The 19,543-nt window shown below is 40.2% G+C and overlaps 3 protein-coding genes across 3 annotated transcripts in view; all 3 read right to left on the bottom strand.

Annotated features, from left to right (window-relative positions):
* LOC306981220 (uncharacterized protein) overlaps positions 1-5,169 on the bottom strand; it is a 76,346-nt gene extending 71,177 nt beyond the window's left edge. The window contains exons 1-5 of the mRNA XM_079580782.1: positions 5,033-5,169; positions 2,278-2,385; positions 1,069-1,104; positions 924-999; positions 588-761 (exon numbers count right to left, since the gene is read on the bottom strand). Coding sequence (XP_079436908.1) covers positions 588-761; positions 924-999; positions 1,069-1,104; positions 2,278-2,385; positions 5,033-5,122 — 484 coding nt within the window. The 5' untranslated portion in view covers positions 5,123-5,169. The remainder of the gene's footprint in view (positions 1-587; positions 762-923; positions 1,000-1,068; positions 1,105-2,277; positions 2,386-5,032) is intronic.
* A 1,615-nt stretch (positions 5,170-6,784) lies between these two features.
* Positions 6,785-9,680, bottom strand: snrpg (small nuclear ribonucleoprotein polypeptide G). Its single transcript, XM_079581075.1, has 4 exons — positions 9,549-9,680; positions 9,358-9,380; positions 9,147-9,271; positions 6,785-6,935 (listed from the first exon to the last, which is right to left on the bottom strand). Exons 1-4 carry the CDS (start codon positions 9,578-9,580, stop codon positions 6,885-6,887), a joined length of 231 nt encoding a protein of 76 aa, XP_079437201.1. The 5' UTR covers positions 9,581-9,680; the 3' UTR covers positions 6,785-6,884.
* A 4,752-nt stretch (positions 9,681-14,432) lies between these two features.
* Positions 14,433-18,365, bottom strand: LOC306981219 (uncharacterized protein). Its single transcript, XM_079580781.1, has 2 exons — positions 18,215-18,365; positions 14,433-15,818 (listed from the first exon to the last, which is right to left on the bottom strand). The coding sequence occupies exon 2, from the start codon at positions 15,802-15,804 to the stop codon at positions 14,440-14,442; it is 1,365 nt and encodes a 454-aa protein (XP_079436907.1). The 5' UTR covers positions 15,805-15,818; positions 18,215-18,365; the 3' UTR covers positions 14,433-14,439.
* Positions 18,366-19,543: the final 1,178 nt, after the last annotated feature.

Genomic DNA, 19,543 nt, shown 5'->3' with positions numbered 1-19,543 from the left:
TTTTTTTGTCATTTTTTATCAAATTTTTGTCATTTTTTTGTCAAATATTTATCACATTTTTGTAATTTTTTTGTCACATTTTTTATCAATTTTTTGTCATTTATTTGTCATTTTTTTGGCATTTTTTAATCAATTTTTTGTAATTTTTTTGTCAAATATTTATCACATTTTGTCACATTTTTGTAATTTTTTTGTCAATTTCTTGTGACATTTTTGCCACTTTTTCATCAACTTTTCATCACTTTTTTATCAATGTTTTCTCACTTTTTTGTCACATTTCCATCATTGTTTTCATCTCAGTTTTGTTGCTATTTTCTCACCTTTTTTCCAGAAGCTTTTGGATTGGGGTAAAGCCAAACTAGAGAAAATGTGCTCGGTTCAGGTGGGAGTTAAGATAAGATGTTAATCATTTTTTCTATCATTTTTTGTTGTGTTTTTCTCACGTTTTTGTTGACTTTTCATCCTCTTTTTCTCGCTATTTTGATGCTTTTCTTTTTCGCTTTTAGATTTGGGTAAAGCTCGGTTGAGGCGGGACCGGTGGCCCTTCTGTGCTCTTCCAGAATGGCAGACACAGCTCCAGCAGTTACAGACGTAAACCCCGTAATGGCCGCCGCACTCACTCTGCTCCCCGCTGGTGTTGATCTGGACCATGATGTTGAGTTTCTGGGCGCTGCCGCCTTGAAGCCGCTCCCACGAACTGTTCACTTTGTCGGCCAACTTCACCGAGTCCACGGTCTCCACGAGGAACAGGTTCTTCACGCCTGCGACCGAACACACAGACTGTAAGATAACTCTTCAAAGATTCACTTATTTTCAAGCTTTACAGTTTGTTTCTAAGGCGTCTTCAATAACATCGACAAACATCTCACTCACTCAAGCCTAATAAAACAAACCAAACCATAAAAGTCCTGACTCTGACTCACCTAATAGTTTGTTGACGTTGTTTTTCTGCAGATGCCCGATGAAGTGCCACTTAATGTCCGGACAGGATTCTAAAATCTACAGAACAAACGCATCAGGAACATGGATCTCTGAGTAATATATGATCGTTTACTTTACTTTACTTACTATAGGGTCTGAGGCTTTGTCGACGAGTTCATTTACCTGCAGGAGAGAAACAAAGCAAAGGTCTGACCAAAAGTGGGAGATAAAAACAGACGCTGCAGGTGAAGAGGAAAGAAAATGTAGATTACTGACATAAAATATGTAAGTCAAATATTTTTTCCTTTTTTTGTACATTTTTTGTCACTTTTTCGTCAAATTATTCGCATTTTTTTTTGTCAAATTCTTATCACTTTTTTGTCAATTTTTTGTAATTTTTTTGTAATTTTTGTCCATTTTTGTCATTTTTGTCCATTTTGTAAAATGTTTGCACTTTTTCGTCCATTTTTTTGTCAAATTTTTGTCACTTTTTCGTCCATTTTTTCTCAATTTTTGTCAAATTTCCTCACTTTTTTGTTAATTTTTTGTCCATTTTTTTTACTTTTTTTTTTTTTTACATTTTTAGTAAATTTTTTGTCACTTTTTCGTCCAATTATTTGCATTTTTTTTGTCAAATTCTTATCACTTTTTTGTCCATTTTTCCTCCATTTTTCGTCCATTTTTTCTCACTTTTTTGTCAATTTTTTTTTACTTTTTTGTCCATTTTTAGTACATTTTTTGTCACTTTTCGTCCATTTTTTCTCAATTTTTCGTCATTTTTTTGTCAATTTTTTGTCTATTTTTTTTTCGTCCATTTTTTCTCAATTTTTTGTCAAATTTCCTCACTTTTTTGTTAAATTTTTGTCCATTTTTTTTTACTTTTTTTTTTTACATTTTTAGTAAATTTTTTGTCACTTTTTCGTCAAATTATTCGCATTTTTTTTTTGTCAAATTCTTATCACTTTTTTGTCCATTTTTTTGTCATTTTTTCATCAATTTTTTCTCAATTTTTCTCACTTTTTTATCAATTTCTGTCATTTTTTTGTACATTTTTTGTCAGTTTTTCGTAAATTTGTTCTCGCTTTTTTTTCATCCTTGTTTTTGTCGCTCAGTTTTGGGTTGTAATCCTCGGTCACAGCCTTTCCTGCTACACGTGGATACCAAACATGTCAGTATTTGTGAATGAAGACGTGACACAGACATGTTGGAGTCACTTCCTGGATGAATCTCCAGCATAAATAAAGGGTAAGTTTGATGTGTTTTTCCTCTGACCACAGTGTGATGAATCTCTGACCTGCAGCTTCTCTCCTTAAACCCTCCAGTCCCTCCAGTCCGTCCAGGCGTTCGTTTACTCACGTAGTTTTCTCCGAAGTTGCGCTGCCCGTGCCTGTAGGCCTCCACCACCATCTCCGGGGGTTTGGTTTTACTGACGGCCACGAGGCGCGGAGCCACGACGGGCAGAGTCTGAGGAGCAGCAGGGCAAAGGTCAACAGTTACTACATCACACTTATCCTCATGGTTTTACAGCAGGCGGGGCTGAGAGGAGACTGTCTGTGTCTCCTATGTGTTTTAGTAGGGCTGCTCGATTATTGAAAAAATAATAATCACGATTATTTTTGTCATAATTGAAATCACGATTATTCAAACGATTATTGTTGCCTTTAAAAAATCCATCAAAAGTGAAAAAAATCCAGCAAAAAAATGACAAAAATCCATTAAAAAAAAATGACAAAAATCCATCAAAAAAGTGACAAAAATCCAGCAGAAAAAAGACGAAAATCCATCAAAAAAGTGACAAAAATCCAGGAAAAAAGTGACAAAAATCCAGCAAAAAAATGACAAAAATCCATTTAAAAAAAATGACAAAAATCCATCAAAAAAGTGACAAAAATCCAACAGAAAAAAGACGAAAATCCATCAAAAAAGTGACAAAAATCCAGGAAAAAAGTGACAAAAATCCAGCAGAAAAATTACAAAATTCCAGCAGAAAAAAAGACAAAAATCCAGCAAAAAAGTGACAAAAATCAAAAAATTAAAAATTAGAATTTTTTTTTTTTTTAAATATAAAAATTAAAAAAAAAATATATATATATATATATATAATCGATTTTTTGCGATTATGCTAATTTTGTTATAGTTTACTGTTGTAATCGAAATCGTAATCGAATTTCGATTAATTGCACAGCCCTATGTTTTAGTGGTAGCGGTGTTAGTTTTGGTTTAGACACCTGCCATTTTCTAAATGAAATTAAAACCCAGCCCGAGTTTACACCTGGTTCAGTCTAGACTAGGGCTGTTAATGTTCACTCTTAAAGGAATAGGCCACCGTTTTTACATACTGAGATATGCTCTTACCTCACTTTAGCCGAGTTAATATATCCCCGTCTGGCCTTTGTCCGTGCGCTCTGTCAGGCAAACGGAGCCTCTCCCACAGAGGCTTCCCCCGCTCACTTCCGTCAATAACCTTTAGGAGTTACTGCGCGGACGTTTTGCTCCTCGTATCATTACGCCTCACAATATAGTCCCCCTCTTTATTTGCTTATAAAATCCACAGGCTACATTTCTGTGTAAATATACTTCGCATGAAAACACTTCACGTAACTTTATTTAAATAGGGAACACGTGGAAGAGCTTGGCAGCTTCTATCGTGAGCTTTTTTGGAGCTATGTGACATGTGGGAGAGGCTGCGTATGTGTGAGCGCACGGACAAAGACCAGACGGGGATATATTAACTCGACTAAAGTCAGGTAAGAGCATATCTCAGTATGTAGAAACAGTGGCCTATTCCTTTAAAGTCAAGGGGCGGATCTAGGGAGAAAATCACGGGGGGGGTCAGGGGTCATTTCTGGGGTGGAATGTGTACAGCAGGGAGACGCATGTTTTGCTTGATTTTTATTTATTTTTTTCGTTTAGATGCTGAGCCTGAGCTTTGAAATGAGGCGCTACACAGGCCTATATAACAGCCAAAGAGGACAGAATGCGTTTGGTTCAGGCGGGCGGTAAGAGGTTAATGTTGTGATTTAAGTGATGATGTTCCATGACTGGAATAGATGTTTTGTGGAGAAGTGCCTGTTAAAACATCTGTGCCACACGTCTGTATTGGTCGAAATATAATTTGCCTAAATACTGTTTGCAAGTGAATGGAAGTGGAGTCAGTCCCTGATCAGGGACGGCCGTCCTGAACAGCCGGACGTGCTGAGTATCAGACGATACGAGCGATCGCGATGTCGTCACATCCGTTGGCCGTGGTCGGCATTTTACATTTTCATATTTGATAAACATTTTATTAAAATCCTATAATCAGCATAAACAATGTCCATAAACAGGGCGTTGCTTCTCTTGCGCTGTAACAGATCTATCATTTTATAAACCCGAGTTAGAGCCTGTCTGCATCAGCTGTTGCCGACCATTCACCAAAACATCCGGCGAAAATTGCGGAAGTAACAATAACAGCGATCGCTCGTATTGCAACACATGGTTTCCGATACGGTATTTGTATCAAAACACAGACGTATCGCGATATATTGCAAAACATTATTTTAATGATAATAAATACATTATAATAACTGTTGAATCTGATTGACAGCACCGTCTTTAGTCCTGACATAGACCGTATTTAGACCAGTTTATCATCAGTTTAGAGCCGGTTTACTCGGTTTTCTCCTCCTGAGTTGGTCAGAGCTCCAGGTGAAGGAGACCAGGACGGGACCAGGTCTTTTAAAGGGAACTTCAGCATCACACGGACCTTTTCACCGCCTACACATTCCCACTAAAACTACACAAACACTCGACTTACGGCGCCGCACGAGCGCAAACACCGAAGCACATTCTGTCCCGAGGTCACATCCTGAAGCTCGGAGATGTTCCCGTGGAGAAAGCGGCGGAAACGCGGAGCTTCCTTCACCCCCGCAGGTTCTCCGCGCGTGAACACAACCGGGCGCTCATGATTGACACAAATAGTAAATAAATGTTGATTGTGAGCCACGCGCGCGAGGTCCGGGGGAGCCTCGTCCAAAGGTTGAAGCGTGCCTTACGTAAACGCCGCGTGGGAAGCGGACGGACAAGCGGCGCCCCGGAGCCGCAGCTGCGGTGCCCCCGGGGCCGCGCTCACCTTCTGTCGGCGAGCCGCGGCCGCCTTCACCCGCTCCGCCACGGACTGGATCGCCTTCCCGACCTCCTCCGACATTGCTACTTTCCACATACCACCGTCCGACGTCAGCGCTTACGACACCGCGGCGTAACGGGGACGTAAGCGGCGGAACGTGACGACAACGCGCCTTCACAATAAAGCGCGCGGTCAGCTGATGAGGCGCGGGATTTCACAATAAGAGCACAGGAGGTCAAATGTAGAGCTTTTTAAGACCCGGATGCAGGGGCGGATCTAGAAAATAAATCTATGGTGTCGTTCGTTTCGTTCTTGAGTTATTGATCATTGATTGGTAATAGAGCTTAAAAGTCCCACCCACTCCCGGTCACGTGTCTGGGTCCGACATAAAACATAGTATTTTATTAAGAGTTTACCCTCGCCTTAACCGTGAGGATCTTTTTCCTCACATCATCAGATTTTTTTTCCATCTTTTTTGTTGGGTAATTCAACTCGTTTTTGTAACTTTTTTGTCATTTTTTCGTCATTTTTGTCAAATTTTTGTCACATTTTTTGTCCATTTTTCGTCAATTTATTATCAAATTTTTGTCATTTTTTAAAAATCATTTTTCCGTCAAATTTTTGTCATTTTTTGTCACATTTTTATCAAATTTTTGTCATTTTTTGTCACATTTTTAGTCATTTTTTGGTCGATTTTTTGTCATTTTTTTCGTCAAATTTTTTATAACATTTTTGCCACTTTTTCATCAATTTTTCGTCACTTTTTTTGTCAAATTTTTGTCATTTTTTTATCATTTTTTTGTCAAATTTTTGTCAAATTTGTCATTTTTTTTTTATCATTTTTTCGTCACATTTTTGTCATTTTTTATCAAATTTTTGTCATTTTTTGGTTGATTTTTTATCATTTTTTCGTCCAATTGTTTATAACATTTTTGCCACTTTTTCATCAATTTTTCGTCCCTTTTTTGTCACATTTCCATCATTATTTTCGTCTCAGTTTTGTTGCCATTTCCACAGCTTTTTTTCCAGAAACCTTTGCACTGGGGTAAAGCCAAACTGGAGAGAATGTGCTATACGAGCTACACATTTGCAGTGTTTTGCTGGGTAAGGTGAAAATATTGACAGTATTTTCCCCCATGTTAGAATCCTTTTCTCTCGTCTCTGATTTATGAATAAATGCTTCTTCAAAATTCTCTTGGGGGCCAAAGGTTTTATTTATTCTGGATGGCCGAATTTGCCCCCCGGGCCTGACGTTGCCTACCCCTGCCATAGACCCGTGAACTGCCATCATCAGTGACATCATCTGGAGGCAGGAAGTGATCAAGAGAAATAAGATGTTGTGACTTAAGGTGCAAGAACAAGAGGAACGACATTTTAGACGATAAAATAAGGTTTATCTGATATTTCCAAAAACAGTTAGACTTTTGTTTACCGTTACCATGACAGGAATTTCACTTCCTGCCTCCAGATAAGCCTGGAATGTTTACAATTAAAGGGTCTATTCCTAAAACCTACCAGAAATCCTAAAAAAACTCAAAACTAAAAGAGGGTGAAGTGTCTTGCCCGATAACAAACCCACAGTGAGACGACCCGCTCCACCATCTGCATCACTGTCGCCCGAGTTATGATGAAAACATCCTGACAAGTCTGGGATTAATGTGTGTCGTACAGATCTATAACAGAATAAAAAAAGTGAGACCTAAAAGAAACTCCGACAGGTTTAGAAAGAAAGGATTTATTCACGAGAAACATAATAGAAAATGTACAAACACAGGCGGGCGCTCGGTGTCAGACGCGCCACGTTACAAAACTAAAAAAAAAAGAAAACATTCGTCTAAATCATCTCCGTGCGTTGGTCTCATACTCGCTCCAGAGCCTCCAACATGATGATGCTGTTTCCTCTGATCACCTGAGGGACAAAACACATCAGACATTTAGTTTAATCAGCTCCAAATAGTTAACGATGTTCCCTGTTCCAGCTGCACTACAGTCCTTCACATCTGTAGTTGTTATGTTGTTTAGAATGGATTCTACAAACTAGAGCAGGCCATATTGACAAAAACAAATCTCAATTAGGGCTGGGCGATAAATTAAATTAATTCTATTAACCCCTTAACTCCCACCTGAACCGCGCACATTTTCCTCCAGTTTGGCTTTACCTCAATCCAAAAGCTTCTGGAAAAAAGGTGAGAAAATAGCAACAAAACTGAGATGAAAACAATGATGGAAATGTGACAAAAAAGTGACGAAAAATTGATGGAAAAAAAAGTGACGAAAAATTGTTAAAAAAAAAAGTGGCAAAAGACACAAAATTGTCACAAGAAATTGACAAAAAATTGACAAAAAACGACAAAGAAATGACAAAAAAAGTAACAAAAATGAGTTGAATACCCAACAAAAAAATGCTGGAAAAAAAAATCTGATGACGTGAGGAAAAAGATCCTCTCGGTTCAGGCGGGAGTTAAGAGGTTAATTCATGCTTTTAAAAACAGACGATTTGTAAAATGGCTAAATGGTAAAATGTCCGCCAAACGTGCGGCCATTTTATCTGCGTTTCAGACGTTCTGCAGTGAAACGACTCCAGTGAAGGAGCAGAGACTTCCTGACGATCTGCTGCTTCACAAGGTGATGTGTTTTAAGAGCACGAGGTGGAGTTTCTGCTCGATTATAGAAAAAATAATAATCACGATTATTTTAGTAATAATTGAAATCACGATTATTCAAACGATTATTTGTTGCCTGCCGCAGCAGGGACGTGCACAGATAGAGCCCAGGTGATGCTCAAGCACCTGCCCCTTTGCCCTGTGCCCTGTAAGTGCCCTTCTCGAGACCTGTTTTTTTCTCCCCAATATTATTATTTATTTTATTGTTCTTAGATATTTGCCCTACTGAGCCAACATGTGCTGAAAATACAGTTTTAATGTTCAACAACTTCAAATCGCTCTTCCTTCCTCCTCCGCCTCTCGAGCCGCGGCGGCGCTGACGCTCCTGATCAATAATGTGCTGATGTGCTGTCCCCGTGTTTCCCCGTTTGAGAAGATGGTACAGCCCATTTTAGGGAGACGCGGGAGTAAAGTGAACTGAGTAAATTCAAGAACTTTATGAACGAGCCAGCGCGACATGACTGGATTATTAAGGGGAAAAGAAACGAAAGGGCCGTCGGGACAAGGACGTCAGCGCTGCCGTGCGTGTCGAGACCGTCAGGACAAGTAAGAAGTCACTCACTTTAGCGGTTCTGTTTTGTCGCGCAATAAAATGTTCTGAAAATGAGCTGTATTACTCAGACTAAGTCAGGGCTGAGGGTAGACCAGGGTCAGAGCAGAGTGAGCTGAGGAGACAGAGGAGAGAGGAGGGTGAGGAGGTGCCTGGGTTCTGGGCACTGTTGTCTGTGTGAGGAGCACAGGAACATGAACAGCCCTGGATTATTGTTATTTAACATATTTTTTGACATGGACAAGCCAGATGTTTTAAGTGTAGGCTATCGTACCTTTGCATCATTTATTTGTATTTGTGCTAAACTTAAGTGCAGAGCCTTGTGATAGTCTTACATCATCCTCTAAAGAACATCTAGTTTAGTATTAGGTCCATATAATTGGACACTTTATGTTGCTGTGTTAATCAATGGTCTGTTAGTGTCACTAGTTACAGAAAAATCACTTCTTTTTTTCGGCGGTCGTGCCCTTTTGTCTTGGTTGAGCACCTGCCCCTCAAAGTCTGTGCGCGCCACTGCGTTAGGCAATTATTAATGAATTGAAAATGAATCGAAGTTTTGATCCCACATCTCAATCAGCGTCATGGGACTTTATAATCGTCAGGTTTAGTCGTTTCTTCGGCAGAAACACGAGACAACAGAAGATTTTATGATGTCAAATTAAAGACTAGTGTTTGTTTTTGTCTGAGCTGAGATTTGTATAAAAGATATGTCTAAGTTCATGCATAAGCCACATGTATTTATTAAGAGAAAATCAAATCGAAAATAAGATCAAAATCGTTCAATATTAGACTTTTTATTTGCCGCATTGTCCAGCCCAATTACAGACGTTAAACCCACGGGAGAGTTGGGGAAGGAGGGGGTGGAAGGGCCTCTGACACGGTGCATGAGCCCGGTAAAAGCACTCACCACCATCCCGATGCTGTTCTGCTGACCGCCGGGGCCCATCTCCAGACTGTCGTCCAACACCAGGTTCATGAAGGGGTCGAAGCCTCGGAGGATTCCCTGGACGTGTCGGCCTCCGTTCAGCTTCACTGCAGCATCAGTTCATCATCAATTATCAATTATTATTATCTTGTTCTTAATGAAATGTGATTAAAAGTTCGTTTGTTGTACTTACGTGAAAGCTTCTTGTCCATAAACCTGGCGAAATAAGAAAACAAAGGTAAAAGTTCGGATGTGTCGGTACAAGACTGAAATGCTAATGCTAACGGTAGCTTTGTGCTCCGTTAAAACCACGCATTAGTGACGTTCACGCAGCTTTTCAGTCGTAATGATGAAAGGCTTTGAGAGTTTCCCTGTGATACTCACTTTTTCAGCTCTGGGGGGTGCGCCTTGCTCATTTTGTCTTCGTTTGTGGCTAAAAAGCTCTAAAGTCGTCCCCGTTTCGTTTCACAAAGTCGCGGAAGGAAAGCGTGCGTGCGGGAGCAGGAAGTGACGTCAATAACTGGAACTAACGCTCTCGCGCGCCCCTGTCTGGCAGGGAGGCGCAAGTGCGGAGCGATGCATTAATCAGGACTTTACCAAAGCTCATTGAGAGTATTTAGAGTACAGTTACTTTCCAAAAATCAAGGGAAAACGTCCCTGTATTCAGTTATTTTTATATTTTTGCACAATATTATTAAGAACTTTTAATGTTGACCTGTTTTTCCTCCTAAAATAAAATAAGGATTCAAAAAAGATTTAATCTAATTTGTAACTTTTTTTTAACCTCTTACCACCCGCCTAAACCAAATGCACTCTGTCCTCTTTTGGCCTTTATATAGGCCTGTGTAACACCTCATTTGAAAGCTAAGACCCACAAAACTGACCATTTTCCTCGCGTTGTTGCTGTGTTGTTTCACCTTTTGTATTTTTTTTTTCTTTTTCTTTTTGAATTTTTGACACATTTTTGTTGAATTTTTGTCACATTTTTGTTGAATTTTTGTCACATTTTTGTTGAATTTTTGTCACTTTTTTGTTGAATTTTTGTCACTTTTTTGTTGAATTTTTGTCACTTTTTTGTTGAATTTTTGTCACATTTTTGTTGAATTTTTGTCATATTTTGTTGAATTTTTATCACTTTTTGGTTGAATTTTTGTCACATTTTTGTTGAATTTTTTGTCACTTTTTGGTTGAATTTTTGTCACTTTTTTGTTGAATTTTTGTCACTTTTTTGTTGAATTTTTGTCACTTTTTTGTTGAATTTGTCACTTTTTTGTTGAATTTTTGTCACATTTTTGTTGAATTTTTGTCACTTTTTGGTTGAATTTTTATCACTTTTTGGTTGAATTTTTGTCACATTTTTGTTGAATTTTTGTCACATTTTTGTTGAATTTTTTGTCACTTTTTGGTTGAATTTTTGTCACTTTTTGGTTGAATTTTTGTCACTTTTTTGTTGAATTTTTGTCACTTTTTGTTGAATTTTTGTCACTTTTTGTTGAATTTTTGTCACTTTTTTGTTGAATTTTTGTCACTTTTTTGTTGAATTTTTGTCACTTTTTTGTTGAATTTTTGTCACTTTTTTGTTGAATTTTTGTCACTTTTTTGTTGAATTTTTGTCACATTTTGTAGATTTTAGTCACTTTTTGTTGAATTTTTGTCACATTTTTGTTGCGTTTACATCTTTGTTTTCTTCTCGTTTTTTGTGGCTGTTTTGGTGCTTTTTTCCCCCAGAATCTTTTTGATTAGGGTGAAGCCAAACTGGAGAAAACGGGATCCGTTCATGTTGGAGTTAAGAGGTTAAAGAATGAGGCAGGAGTTTTTAATATTTTTTTCTTCATCCAACTCCTGCTCTTCTTCTCATGGAATGTATTATTGTTTGTCTATCTAAAAGTATTCAGAAAACTGTTCTCTGATTAGACAAAGTGATGGAATACGTCACAAAATACATTTACTCGTTCACTTCTGCAGCAAAAACAGTTTTAATTCTGTGAGACAAAAATAGAAAACTCTGTAAAGCTCAAAAAAATATTCACAGTATTTGACCAGTGTTTATTCTAGTTCATCATCTCGACATTAAACATAAAACACTGACTTTTATGTTTCTACACAGTTCCCCGAGGATCACGACACGTTTGATTTGAAGGGAATGACTTTAGATCATTAAATATTAGCAACACTTCCTCGGACGTCTGTGATTTTTACCCCGAGGTTTTCAGGTTTTGGCATTTCTGGATCGTGATGTGAAGAAGGCACATGAAGAGAACAGCAGACTTTACATTATGTTCACCCTGATCAGTATCTGGAAGCGACTGGATTCACAAACACATTCACCTGAAGCCCAGCGCTCACGAGGCGCAAAAACACCGACCTCGCGCTCGACCTCGCGCCGCGATACAGATCTGCTGAGGAAAACAGGCACGAGAGGAGCGGAACTGTGTCGCCGACTCGATAATAACCTGCAAAAAATATCCTTCGACATTAACCCCTTAACTACCGCCTGAACCGAGCACAGTTTCTCCAGTTTGGCTTTACCCCAATCTAAAAGTGTGAAAATAGCAACAAAACTGAGACGAAAACAAAGATGGAAATGTGAGAGAAAAGTGAGAAAACATTGACAAAAAAAAGAGACAAAAAATTTATGAAAAAATGGCAAAAATTCACAAGAAATTGACAAAAATGTGAAAAAATGTGACAAAAAATTACAAAAAAATGATAAAAAAATTGACAAAAAAATGAAAGAAATGTGGAAAAAAATGTGATAAAAATGTGACAAAAAAAAGAGACGAAAAATTGATGAAAAAATTGCTAAAATTCACAATTGACAAAAATTTGACAAAAAATTACAAAATTGTGACAAAAAAGTGACGAAAAATTGACAAAAAAGTGTATAAAAATGACATAAAAAAGACCAAAAACATGACAAGAAATGACAAAAAAATGATGAAATATATTTTTTTTTTAAAATGATGAAAAAGTGGCAAAAATGTCACAAAAAATGGACAAAAAAAGATGATGAAAAATTGAAATAAATTTTGTCATTTTTTTGGTCACATTTTTATATATTTTTTGGTCAAATTTTAATCAAGTTTTTGTCATATAAAAAAAAAGTGGCAAAAATTTGACAAAAAATTTACAAAAAAGTTACAAAAATGAGTTGAATACCCAACTAAAAAATGCTGGGAAAAAAATCTGATGACGTGAGGAAAAAGATCCATTTAGATGAGTTTTGTAGATCTTAGCTTTCAAATGAGGCGTTACACTGGCCTACAGGATTTGGGTAAAGCTGAACTGGAGAAAATGCTCTCGGTTCAGGCGGGAGTTAAGAGGTTAACTCCCGCCTGAACCGAGAGGATCTTTTTCCTCACGTCAGATTTTTTTTTCCAGCATTTTTTGTTGGTTATTCAACTCATTTTTGTAACTTTTTTTGTCAAATTTTTTGTCATTTTTTGTAATTTTTTTTGTACTTTGTCAAATTTTTATCACATTTATCATTTTTTTTGGTCATTTTTTGTCACATTTTCGTCCATTTTTCATCAAATTTTTGTCTTTTTTTGTTACATTTTGTTCATTTTTTTGTCATATTTTTCTAATTATTTTGTCACATTTTGTAACATTTTTGTCATTTTTTTGTTTTGTTTTTTTGTCATTTTTTCGTCAATTTTGTATCACTTTTTTGTCGCATTTCCATCATTGTTTTCGTCTCAGTTCTGTCGCCATTTTCTCACCTTTTTCCCAGAAGCTTTTGGATTGGGGTAAAGCCAAACTGGAGCAAACTGTGCTCGGTTCAGGTGGGAGTTAAGCGGTTAAACCAATCCAATAATCATGATTATTTTCCCCTCATTGATCGATCATAAACACATCTTTCATTCAAACAAAAACAAAGGCTTTCATCGAGTCACTAAAGTCTGTCTCGACCAAACTCCCAACTCATAAAGTGATCATTAAAAATACGTTCCATCAGTTATTGCATAAACTATTCCCCCCCCCCCCTCGGCGAAGCCACACCCCTTTCGAGATGCCGTCTGTATCTATCTGGACGCGGGTCACATGACCTGCGGCGCCGCTGGTGAGCGCTGGGCTTCATGCTGAGAGACTTTACATCCAAACACACAATGACAGAAACATTCCAGTACATTTTGTTACGTTTATATCAGTGAGCTCTCGTTTAACCTCTTAACCCCCGCCTGAACCGAGGGGAGCTTTTTCCTCACGTCAGCACATTTTTTCACTTTTCATTTTTGTAACTTTTTAGTCATTTTTTTGTCAATGTTTTCGTCAATTTTTTTAATCAATTTTTTTGTCCATTTTTTGTCACATTTAAAAAAAGAAAGTGACAAAAATGCAACGAAAAAATGACAAAAAAGTGACGAAAAAATGACAAAAAAGTAAGAAAAATGTGGCAAAAAAGTGACAAAAGTGTGACGAAAAAATAACAAAAAAGTAAGAAAAATGTGATGAAAAAGTGACAACTTTTTCTGAACCGAGAGGATCTTTTTCCTCACGTCATCAGATTTTTTTCCCCATCATTTGTTTTGTTGGGAATTCAACTCATTTCTGTCACTTTTTTGTCATTTTGTGTCAATGTTTTCGTCAATTTTTTTAAATCAATTTTTTTGTCATTTTTTTAAATCAAATTTTGTCAATTTTTTGTCACATTTTAATAATTTTTCGATCAAATTTTTGTCACATTTTTGTCATTTTTTCGTCAATTTCTTGTGACATTTTTGCCACTTTTTCATAAATTTTTCGTCACATTTGTCATTTTTTTTCGTACATTTTTTGTCATTTTTTAATCAAATGTGTCCATTTTTTGTCACATTTTTATAATTTTTTTGGTCCATTTTTTTTGTCACATTTTAATAATTTTTTGATCAAATTTTGATCCATTTTTTTGTCACATTTTTGTCAATTTCTTGTGACATTTTTGCCACTTTTTCATAAATTTTTCGTCAATTTTTTTGTAAATTTTTTGTCACATTTTCATAATTTTTTTGGTCAAATTTTTATCACGTTTTTGTCACATTTTTGTAATTTTTCGTCACTTTTTTGTCACATTTCCATCATTGTTTTCGTCTCAGTTTTGTTGCTATTTTCACACCTTTTTTCCAGAAGCTTTTGGATTGGGGGTAAAGCTGGAGAAACTGCTCGGTTCAGGCGGGAGTTAAGCGGTTAATCCTTTCATGAGAGAGAAGTCGATTTGAACGAAAACAAAAGTGAGTTTGTTTAGCACAACGCAGCCGTAGTGACGCACCGCCCCGTGAACCCAAACCTCCCGGAGTCACGTCTCCTCCTCCACCTTGTCCCGCAGGTGGTTCTGACAGTGCGAGAGGAACGTGTCCAGCGCGGAGAAGCCGGTCTGGCAGAGCAGGCAGTGGTACGGCCGGAGCCTCTTCGCCCCGGGCCAGTTCAGGGAGTCCATCTCGCTGTCGCACACGCCGCAGCGGCTCCTGTTCACCGCCGACTGGTGCAGCTCCACGTGGGCCGCCAGCTCCGAGTGCAGGGCGAAGACCTTGGGGCAGGACGGGCAGGGGAAGTCCTCCTCGTCCGGCTCCAACTCCGCCTCGTCTTCAGGCACTTCTGCGCGTCCCAGCGGCGGCGGCGGGACGGGAAGTTTATGCGATTTGGGGGGAAACTTCTTCGCTACGGACGCGGCTTTTGTCGAGGCGTTTTCCCGGATCGAGAGTTCACCAGGAGCCGCTTTACCCCCAGGTTCCGGCGTTCCGGTCGATGTTCCGGTCGATGTTCCGGTCGATGTTCCGGTGCCGTCTTTGGCGTCGGCCGCCGGGTGCTTCTTCCTGTGCGCCCACAGCGACAGGTGGTGGATGAAGACCTCGCTGCAGACCTGGCAGGTGTAGGTGTGGGTGCGCCGGTGCTTGCGGGCCGGCAGCCCCAGGGCGAGCTGCGCCGGCAGGTTCAGCCCCCGCCGGTGCTTGGCTTTGCGGTGCTTGGCGAGCGCGGCCGTGCTGCGGAACACCATCTCGCAGGACCGGCAGCAGAACGCGCCCTTTTTGGACCTGGCCTTTCTGGCGTTCGCCCCGTCCCGCCCGTCCGTGTCGCGGAACGCCCCGGGGCAGGATCCGCAGACGCTCTGGGCGGCCGGGGCGTCGCCGGAGTGCGAGGAGGAGGAGGAGGAGGAGGACTCGTCTTCGGAGGCGGTGTCGGTGTCCCCGGCGTCCTCCGGCTCGTCGGCGCAGCGCCCGGCCTGCTGGTGGTGCAAGAGCGCCTGCTTCAGCATGAACCCCCTCCCGCACGGGGCGCAGGCGTACGGCCCGCGGTCCAACACCACCACCACGGACTTGTTGGGGATGAGGGACGCGGCGTAGCTCGGGCCGCTCGCCGCCCACGAGGGAGCGCCGCAGTCGTGCAGCTGCAGGGACGAGCGCAGGGAGAACCCCTCGCCGCAGCCGGGGCATCGGTGCGGCTTGGGCAGCGCGTGGTTCGCCTCGTGGTTCGCCTCGTGGTTCGCCTCGTGGTTCGCCTCGTGGTGCGCGTCTTCAGGAGGGAGGGGCTTGCAGGTTTTGCCGAGGCCCGGTTTGCATTCGACCCGGGCGATGAAGCTGGCCAGGCGGTTCAGAGTGTCGGCCGTCCTGGGGCGTTTGAAAGCCTCGGGGAGCGGGGAGGCGCTCCAGCTGACGCCCTCCATCACAGGCCACCGTCCTGCGGAGACACGAGCGCAGAGGGAGGGAGAGTTACGGCAACAGAAATGGAAAAGGGTCGTCTTAAAGGGATGGTTCAGGATGTTAATGAGCACATTTAACGGCCTGACCTTTAACTTGGACCAGCATGCTTTGCGCTCGGTGAGATGAAGAATCCGCTTATTTCCCGAACTCTAAACAACTCTACTTTTTTTTCCAAAAAAGAAAATGTACAAATGTTTTCTCTATTATTCTCGTGGGTAAACGTCCTTTGTACTGCCCAACATCGCACACGGTGATTGACTTCAGGAGGAAGTCACGACCGCACACATCGCTGAACATCCAGGGGGAAACATGGAGGAGGTGGACAGTTTCAAGTACCTGGGTGTTCACCTCAACAATAAACTGGACCAACTCCCTGTACAAGAAGGGCCAAAGTCGCCTTCACCTTCTGAGGAGACTGAGGTCCTCCTGAGTCAGGACTTTTTATGACTCTGTGGTGGCCTCTGCTCTCCACTACGCTGCCGTGTGCTGGGCCCCGGGCAGCACAGAGCGGGACAAGAACAGACTGAACAAGCTGGTCAGGAGGGCCAGCTCCGTCCTGGGCTGCCCCCTGGACTCTGTGGAGGAGGTGAGGGACAGGAGGGTGTTAGCCAAGCTCACCTCCATCATGGACACCTCCCACCCACTGCACGGGACTGTAGAAGAGCTGAGCAGCTCTCTCAGTGGCAGACTGAGACACCCTCAGTGCAGGACGGAGCGCTACCGCAAAGCCTTCATCCCCACTGCTGTCAGACTGTAGACTATATACTATAAGATCCTAGTTTATAGTCTGTTTACTTCATTATTTACAGTTTATACTTTTGTCCCCACAAGGTCCTTGGTCATTGTACATAAGATACCACTACTTAACTATTTAATCGTCTTTTTGTTTATTTTCTCACCTGAACCGAGCACAGTTTCTCCAATCCAAAAGCTTCTGGAAAAAAGGTGTGAAAATAGCAACAAAACTGAGACGAAAACAATGATGGAAATGTGACAAAAAAGTGACGAAAAATTGATGAAAAAGTGGCAAAAATGTCACAAAAAATTGATAAATAATTGACAAAAAATGACAAAAAATTGATTTAAAAAATGACAAAAATGTGACAGAAAAGTGACAAAAAATTGATGGAAAAAGTGGCAAAAATGTCACAAAAATGTCACAAAAAATTGATAAATAATTGACAAAAAAATGACAAAAAAATGATTAAAAAATTTCAAAAATGTGACAAAAAAATGACAAAAAAATTGATTCAAAATTGACGAAAAAATGACAAAAATGTGACGAAAAATTGATAAATAATTGACAAAAAAATGACAAAAAAATGATTAAAAACATTCAAAAATGTGACAAAAAAATGACAAAAAATTGATTCAAAATTGACGAAAAATTAACAAAAATGTGACAGAAAAGTGACGAAAAATTTATGAAAAAGTGGCAAAAAATGTCACAAAAAATTGATAAATAATTGACAAAAAATTGATTTAAAAAATGACAAAACGTGACAAAAAATGGATTCAAAATTGACGAAAAAATGACAAAAATGTGACAAAAAATTGATTCAAAATGTGACAAAAAAAACGACAAAAACGAGTTGAATACCCAACAAAAAATGTTGGAAAAAAAATCTGATGACGTGAGGAAAAAGATCCTCTCGGTTCAGGCGGGAGTTAAGAGGTTAACCATTCCCCTAACCTTAATTTGTGTCATGATATCTCACGTTTCCACAGCAGACCGTCCCTCCGGAGCAGACGATCTAGCACTAACCATATGGAAACTGTCTGCACTTTCGGACGCCTCAAGAGTTCGGGAATGTGACGTCATATCGCTAAGCATTATGGGATTAGCAGCAGTTGTAAACTTATGGAGATTTTAGAAGTTAAAATACTGGCGTTATTGTTCACATTAAAACACTTGGACGCCACAGTGAGTTAGGTGTATTTACCAGCAGTAACTCAGCAGCTTACGGAGCTGTTCCACGGTTATTTTCTCCACTTTATAAACTGTTTTTAGCTAATGTTAGTCAATGGAAATGTATGCTAACAGCTGCAAAGATGGCCGATCTCCATGGTAACTGTAGACTTTCCCGAACTCCACAACAACGTGACGCTACATTTAGTAAACAAGCTGAGAAACAGCCACAACAACGCGATCATTTCTGTACTTCCGGTCATTCTTAAACCACCCTCCCCCTGAGACGACCCGCTGTCACACACACGGGTCAGAAACGGGATGATTTGGAGATTCCGCGACGCCTAAAGCAACTGTTGTCTGAGAGTTGTCTCCATTCAGCGCTGTCTGCTCGCGTTAGCTCCGTGCTAACCGCGCTAGCTCTGTCGGACTTCGCGGCACGTTTGGACGGAAGTGAGACGTACCTTCGCTCTCACGGACAGCGGGGCGGCTCCAGAGGCATGTGACCAGCGGGCCCGGCGACACAGGAGGGAGAATACCAACTTGTTTAGCGGTTCTTCCGCAGAAACACTCGGTCAGAAGCAAAGTGAAACCGAAGTTTGTGGAGCCGCCATGATTCCTGCTTCTTCTTCTGCGGCTGTTTAAGGCGATGACGTCAGCGCGCTACCGCCCCCTCCGGGCAAACTGTGCAGGAGCATCTTTTTATTTATTTTTTACAATTCCATGTACAAAACAAGTAGGGCACTATTGATGATCTGTTCAGATTACAATGTTCACAAGCAGTAAAATAAATAAATAAATAAAACAACAAGGTGCAGTATAGTTAGAGGTTAACCCCTTAACTCCCACCTGAACCAAGCACATTTTCAAAATGTGACAAAATGCTACAAAAAAATAACAAAAATTTGACAAAAAATGACAAAAAATGTGACGAAAAAATGACCAAAATAATGAGTTACAAAAATGAGTTGAATACCCAACAAAAAAATGATGGAAAAAAAATCTGATGACGTGAAGAAAAAGATCCTCTCGGTTCAGGCGGGAGTTAAGAGGTTAAGATGGTAGTTTTTCCAGTGTGGTGTTTTACTTTGGCCTAACACTGGCGGCTCCAGCCCTCGGTCTTTTAAAGGAGCTATATCATGCTATTTTAGCCATTCCAAAGTTAAGTATAGGCATGTATATGATATATTGTACCTCTACCACTATGGAGCACTCACTTTTGTGATAAATATAAGTGTTTTCTGGAGGTATTTTTCAAACCCGGAAGACACAACGCTTCGATTCAGTTAACTCCGCCCCCTCTCTCCGCACATACTTTACCGTAATATAAATAAACAGGAATAAGTGAAATTGCTTCACGATGCAGTTATACGGAGTTGACATCTGCAACACAGCTTCATAAATGGCTAACACACACAAGCTAACACACATGCTAGTATGCTAACACACAAGCTAATATGCTAACACACAAGCTAACACACGTTTGGACTGACTCACCGCTCTGGTCCATCGCTGTTTACATTATGGGACTCGCGTTGGTTATAAAAGTTAATCCACTTTGGTTCTGGTGAAGGTTCACAAACATCCATCAGAGACAGTCACAGAAAAACACCATTTTGGTGAAAGTCGCTGAATCCCGGAGAAAAAAACAGCTGAGTGGCCTCTTCTTGAAAAAGGTTGAATAAACTCCCGTCCTCGTAGCCAAACGCGCTTCTTTTTCTCCGTGACATGATCGTTAGGTAAGAATAAAGAACAGGTGTGTCCAGTTATAACGAGCTCCATCTTCAGCTGCA

The sequence above is a fragment of the Gobius niger genome (assembly GCF_951799975.1).
Source record: "Gobius niger genome assembly, chromosome: 22".
Taxonomy (NCBI): Eukaryota; Metazoa; Chordata; class Actinopteri; order Gobiiformes; family Gobiidae; genus Gobius; species Gobius niger.
This window is presented reverse-complemented; position numbering and strand designations above follow the sequence as displayed.

Excerpts from the sequence above, each read along its gene's own strand:
- snrpg (XM_079581075.1), bottom strand. The coding sequence starts at position 9,580 with ATGAGCAAGGCGCACCCCCCAGAGCTGAAAAA. Across the intron at positions 9,272-9,357 it reads TATGGACAAGAAGCTTTCAC|TGAAGCTGAACGGAGGCCGA; the intron begins GTAAGTACAACA and ends CTGATGCTGCAG. Across the intron at positions 6,936-9,146 it reads AGAACAGCATCGGGATGGTG|GTGATCAGAGGAAACAGCAT; the intron begins GTGAGTGCTTTT and ends TTTGTCCCTCAG.
- LOC306981219 (XM_079580781.1), bottom strand. The coding sequence starts at position 15,804 with ATGGAGGGCGTCAGCTGGAGCGCCTCCCCGCTCCCCGAGGCTTTCAAA.